General features: G+C 33.8%; 1 protein-coding gene across 1 annotated transcript; it reads left to right on the top strand.

Annotated features, from left to right (window-relative positions):
• Positions 1–339: 339 nt before the first annotated feature.
• Positions 340–1,831, top strand: LOC120140141. Its single transcript, XM_039155165.1, has 4 exons — positions 340–489; positions 851–935; positions 1,326–1,385; positions 1,652–1,831. The coding sequence occupies exons 1-4, from the start codon at positions 377–379 to the stop codon at positions 1,721–1,723; spliced, it is 330 nt and encodes a 109-aa protein (XP_039011096.1). The 5' UTR covers positions 340–376; the 3' UTR covers positions 1,724–1,831.
• Positions 1,832–6,867: the final 5,036 nt, after the last annotated feature.

Below are 6,867 nucleotides of genomic sequence, written 5' to 3'. Positions count from 1 at the left end.
ATTTTATCAACAATTAATTGATTAGTAAAATTAAGTGTTTGATCATTTAAATAATATTTAATATTTGGATCATTATATTATAAATGGAGTATATTTTTCTCATTTTTTGAGAAATAATGTATTATTGACCTGCAAAGAAGGATAAGAACGGTCTCTCATGAAAATTTTAAATTCTCATATATTTTATCTATTTTTATATAATTTTTATTAATAACTTATTTTCATCTCTTCTGAATTATTATAAGTTTGTCCCCTAAAATATTATATTTTGATCCCTAACATGAAATTATATATTTGATCTTGTTTATATTAAAGTTTATTTTTATCTAGTCGTCCAATAACTTATCCTTGTCCTCCAAAATGACCAAAACTCTTCATGGGACTTGGAAACTCAAGTCTGCTGAAGAAGGAGAAACAGCTGTTGCTGAGCAACAAGACTCTGTTTCTGTTCCTGTCTCTCCCTCTAACACTCTCAGAATGTACTTCCAGGTATGGGTTTTTGTTTTTCACTTTGCTACTTACATTATGAAAAAAGTTCAATTTGTTTTTCATTAACTAAAGGGGAATTGTCATTATCTTTGTCAAAGGGTTGCTTTAGATAATGCTGGATTTTGAATTTCTTTTTTGAGTTTTGCTTAGATGTTTATCTATTTGTTACTGAATTCTGGAAAAATGTATCATGTTTCATAGTAGTGCTTAAAGAATCTCCACTAGGGGTGCATCTTTCAATTACTTATTGCATATAATTTGAATTCTTGAAATTAGGCAGAAATTAGTTCCATTGACTAGTTTTTGCTTGAAATTGTATATTTGTCTGCAAATTTTTTCCCTTGGAACTATTCATTCATAGGTCACTGACAATCAATCTTGATTGTTTGAAGGCAGATGGAATGTTGAATGAAGCTGAAATTCCAAAGGTGAGTAAGGCATTAGAGGTATATAATAAACCTTTTGACTTTCAAGCAAATTATAGCAACATTTATGTTTTGCAGACAAAAATGATCATTTTGACAGGCAACTTGGTAGATTTATCTTCAGATTGAATGAAGGGGAGGAATTTAACTTCTTACTTCATCCGGTGTCCCGATCATAGTCCAGTGTTTCACTCGATCCCTTAGAAAATGGCTTCTTGCAGAGGAAAAGATTTCACACGGTTGCATTGTATTATCTCTCACCAAAAAGTAAAAGAGAAAAATCTATAATCATATTGTTGTTTAATTTTACTACTATGTTTCTGTCGATATTATTGATGGCAGGTTCTTTGATTTTGTTTAGAGTATATACTATAATTGAATCTGATGGGATGATTTATTTGTTTGTTGCAGGGAGCCGAAGGCGTTTCCAACTTGAAGGTTCAAGTCCTTGAGGGTATTGGTACTGTTGAGGTGAGTGTTCTTTTTGTTGTTGATTGATATATCTTGTATTTAAGCTTTCAAATCACTTGCCATGAGCACCTTTGATCTATCGGGTCATAAAACTCGAATTCATACTTGAACGAACAAAAATTAAACAAAACAATCAGTCTGTTCATGTCTTTATTACAAGACCCTTTGCTCTAGGACTCCTAACTTTGATCCATGGTTCATTCATCGAGTTTTCTACATTCTATTCATTCATAGAGTTTTCCCGTCTTTATTCCGTTCTTTCTCAGTTAACTAAACAGACGACGGTCCAAGCCACTGGAGTGGCATCCAATTTGGTGGAGCTCATACAGGGTGCATGATTCAAGTTACATACATTGAATTTGAGCTTCGATGATGAAGAAGACATTCTTGCGTAGATGTCGTATTTAGATTTTGAAAAACTTGTCGTTGAAGTTCTATGGCTCCTTTCTTTTGATTCATTATGGTTTATCTTTTCTTCTAGTAGTTTATGGTTTAGGTTAGGAAAAATCAATCTAATTTTTGTAACTGATGTCAGCTTTCTTGTGTGAATTTCAAGGTTTAATGCCTTTTATTCCTACGCATACTCACCCAAATTTTGTGGAGATGCTGGCAACAGGATCCATCTTGTAGACCCGAATTCGATGAAATTTCAAAAATGTTGGAAGACTTGGCCAGTAGATAGAGGGAGGTTGTAAGAGATCATCCTTTGCTTATGCTTTCCATTAAGAAATGTCCAATAACCTTGAAAATGGTTGCAGACAGAGAAAAATGGGAGGAGTTGCAGAAGTTGAATCTCCAAGAAAATTTGGAATGGCTTTTAGGGCAGGAATCCAGCCAAATGGCATTTGTAGCTTATATTATATGCATACTGATTTATTTTTCTTTCCATATGTGGACTTGAACTTAATATTTTCGAAGTAATGAATATATTTTAATGTTTATAAATTTTAATTTATTTTGTTGTTAAAATTTATGGTGGTTGTTATTTATATAAAGTTACATGATATTAAATTTAGGTGATGTATAGGAAGAATGTAATATACAAAATATCAATTAATTTTAGCTAAAGAATGGTAATTAGCGGCGTTTATATCCAAAAACGCTGCTATAGATCTGACCTTTTGCAGCGTTTGTGTCCAAAAACGCGCTATATATCTAACCTTTTGCGGTGTTTTTTCTCTCCAAAAACCCGCTATAGATCTTGACCTTTTGTGGCGTTTGTATCCAACAACACCACTATATATCTACCCTTTTGCGGCGTTTTTGCTAAAAACGTCGCTATATATCTCGACCTTTTGCGCGTTTGTTCCAAAAACGCCGCTATAGATCTTGACTTTTTGCGGCGTTTTTATATCACAAACGCCGTCAACATTAGCGGCACTGGTATGGACGGCGTTTTTACTATCGCCGCAAGTGCTTTTAGCGGCGCTTAAAAACGCCGCTATAGAACTAAAAAAATGCCGCTAAAACTATATTTTGCTGCAGTGTCGATAAATAATGCATTAAGATTAATGTGTAATTGTTTAATGTCAAAGTATTATCATTATTATACATATGTCAAAATCAATACATAAGTATATGTTAGAGAATAACATATTAGATTGACCCACTATGAATATGCATATTAGACTATTATGTGATAGTTACAACTTTACTCGTAACGATAATTATATATATAATCTTCAAATTTGCGATCATCATTATCTTAACATCATGAGTTGTATATATTGATATAGTCAAACTTTTGCCGTAACTAGTAGTACTATAAAGACTGAAGTTTGGTACCATAATCTATGTTGTGATATACGTTGATCAACATAGGATTGTCTCTCCTACATAATGAAAGTGTGCCTATTCTATATATTATTTGTGATATCTTAACATCATGAGTTGTACATATTGTGATATAGCTGATATGAAATATCATACTTATTTGTTTATCATAGTTTATTGGAGATATCAAGGAACATTAGATGGATTATACAATTGTTACTGTTGAATAATCGGGTAAAGAAAATATAAAGAACACAAGAATTTTAACAAGGTTCAACAATGTGCTTACGTCATCGGTGCCTTAGACAGCGCTAGAATTTTTTTAGGAAACATTCAATGTGGGTTGGGTTACCTTACTTCTTTAATAACTCGAAACATTCAACAAGTCCAAGCAATGCATGAACTTGTCTGTCATAACTGGCTTGGTGAACATATCAGCGGTATTCTCATCAGTATGTATATTCTAAAACAAAATCTCTCCAGATGCAACCAACTCTCTGATCTTGTGAAACCTTACATCAATATGCTTGGTTCTAGCACGATATACCTGATTCTTAGCCAAGTGAATAGTACTTTAATTGTTACAAAGCAACTGAATTCCACCTTGCTGAACACCCAACTCCTTCACTAAACCAGTAAGCCATAAAGCTTCTTTTGTAGCTTCAGCCGCTGCCATGTATTCAACTTCAGTTGTAGATAATGCCATAACAGATTGAACAATAGACTTCCAACAAATAGGCCCTCCACCAAGAGTAAAGACATACCATGTCGTAGATCTTCTAATATCTAATTCACTCGCATAGTCTGAATCCACATATCCTACAACCAAAGGATTATCCCGCTGACTACCAAAAATATTTCCATGTCCCACAGTACCCTTTAAGTACCTAAAGATCCACTTAACTGCTTCCCAATGTTGCTTACCAAGTTTAGACATGTACTTACAAACTTGACTAACTGCTTAAGCTAAATCAGAATTAGTACATACCATTGCATACATCAAGAAGCCAACAACATTAGAATATGGAACCTTTGCCATATCTTCAGCTTCCTTATATGTCTTAGAGCACTATTCTGATGAGAGCTTAAAGTGATTCACCAATGGAGAGCTCACTGGTTTTGCGCTGTTCATCGCAAACATTTCTAGCATTTTCTCAACATAACCCCTTTGATATAGCCACAGTTTCCTTGAGTCTCTGTCCCTGCAAATTTCCATTCCAAGAATTTTCTTTGCAGCACCTAAATCTTTCATATCAAATTCTTGACTCAATAAAGTTTTCAAAATGATAACATCGTCTATGTTTTTCATAGCAATTAACATATCATCAACGTACAACAACATAAAAAATAAAAGAACCATCGTAAAGGATCTTAACATAGACACAACAATCATACTCACATCGATTTCTTGGAGACTGTTTCAACCAGTACAAAGATTTCTTCAATCTGCAAACTAAATGCTCGTTTCCAGGTTGAGTGAAACCTTCAAGCTACTGCATGTAGATCTACTCCTCTAAATCACCATGCAAAAAAGTAGTTTTAACATCCATCTGCTCTAAATACAAATCCCAAATAGCCACCAATATAAGTACTGCTCGGATTGAAGTGTGCCAAACCATAGGAGAAAAAAATTCATCATAATCAACTCCTTTCTGCTATAAAAAACCCTTTGCTACCAAACGAGCCTTGAGCTTCTCCCCCTCTTTTTCTGTTACTTCTAGTTTCCTCTTATACACCTATTTGCAACCAATAGGCTTCTTACCCTCAGGAAGGTGAACTAACTCCCATGTACGATTGTGATTCAAAGACTCCATCTCCTCAACCATGGTAGCCATCCACTTGTCATTTTCCTGACTAGTAACAACATCATGAAAAGTAACCGGATCATCGCTGCTAACAGTAAGTGCAAAAGAGACCAAGTCTTCAAAACCCAATCTGTTCGGAGGCTTTATATTCATCCGTCTCACCCTGTCTCTGGCGAGATTGTAATCCTGCAAATCAACCATAGCGGAACCACCAGAAGTCGGTTGAGAAGTTTCTATTTTCTTAACTGGAAACTGCTCGAAATCCACCATTGTCGTGTCTTTCTTCTGCTGTAACATGGGTTGTTCATAAAAAACAACATCTCTATTAATCACAATTTTCTTCGCAACTGGATCCCATAACTTGAATCCTTTGACACCTTTTCAAGCCAATGATGCCCTTGGCGATCTATTGATAAGATAACACGCCATGTTAACAGCCTCAGCCCAAAAGTGTTTGGGAACCCCGCATTCAACCGCAAACATCTGGCTCTTTCATTCAACGACCTGTTCATCCGTTCTGCAATACCATTCTGTTGTGGTGTCTTGCGCACTGTACAATGTCTCTTAATCCCATACTCCTTACAGAAGTTTAGAAACTTTAAATGTAACACCCCAACCCGTATCCGACCCTGATCCAAGTTCGAGGTATCATATTGACTTTTCAAAACATTTACTTGTATAAAATAATAAGTAATTTATAACTTTTATAACATACAACTTATTCAAAATGTTTACAGAACTATTCGGAGCTTATACAATATATTCTTTTGAATACATGCCAACTAGAACTTTATATATTAAAATACATATTATTCACCTCTCTTCTGATCTGACCTTCAGTAAAGAGAACTGATCTGTCTTGCTCCACATCGCTCTTTACTCTTCTTGAAACCTACGTGTAAATCACTTACACGCTAAGTCTATGACTTAGTGAGGCATAAAAACTCATCTAATATAATTCACATACACTAACCATGCATGATAATTTATGATATCATAACCATGCAACTCATATACTTTTCATCCAGTAAGTACATACATACATACATACATACATACATACATACATACATACATACATACATACATACATACATACATACATACATACATACATACATACATACATACATACATACATACATACATACATACATACATACATACATACATACATACATACATACATACATACATACATACATACATACATACATATACATACATACATACATACATACATACATACATACATACATACATACATACATACATACATACATACATACATACATACATACATACATACATACATACATACATACATACATACATACATACATACATACATACATACATACATACATACATACATACATACATACATACATACATACATACATACATACATACATACATACATACATACATACATACATACATACATACATACATACATACATACATACATACATGTCATCATTTATGTTTCTATCATATTCCTACCCTATTATCATTCATATTTCTTATCTCTTATTCCTATAATCTCTTATGCTTTTATCATATATCTTATAATTCATACTTATCACAGATGCATTCACTTGTAACACACATATAAAAATTCCTACAATTCATATCACAAATTATATATAGTACTTACATTATATTCAGGATTATCTCTTTATTAGCCCATGTGCACATATGAGAACTATAGATATGTGAGTCTATTGAGGTTGTGCACTACGCTGTCACCACATCTCGTATAAATATCCCGAAGGACATATCCAAAGGTCATAAAGAACCTCGACAACTGTCCATAGGTCCTAAAGAACCTAGGTAAATTGTCCATATATTCCTTAAAACACATGTAATCCTGTCTATATATCCCGAAGGACATAGGTAAC

This window comes from Hibiscus syriacus, unplaced genomic scaffold (assembly GCF_006381635.1).
Source record: "Hibiscus syriacus cultivar Baekdansim isolate YM2019G1 unplaced genomic scaffold, ASM638163v2 tig00110782_pilon, whole genome shotgun sequence".
NCBI lineage: Eukaryota > Viridiplantae > Streptophyta > Magnoliopsida > Malvales > Malvaceae > Hibiscus > Hibiscus syriacus.
The sequence above is the reverse complement of the archived record's forward strand: the minus strand, read 5'-3'. Positions and strand labels throughout refer to the sequence as shown.

Bases quoted from the DNA above. Each gene is read 5' to 3' on its own strand.
- LOC120140141 (XM_039155165.1), top strand. From the start codon at position 377: ATGGGACTTGGAAACTCAAGTCTGCTGAAGAAGGAGAAACAGCTGTTG. The intron at 490-850 runs GTATGGGTTTTT...ATTCATTCATAG, and splicing joins CTCTCAGAATGTACTTCCAG to GTCACTGACAATCAATCTTG. The intron at 1,386-1,651 runs GTGAGTGTTCTT...GTTCTTTCTCAG, and splicing joins AGGGTATTGGTACTGTTGAG to TTAACTAAACAGACGACGGT.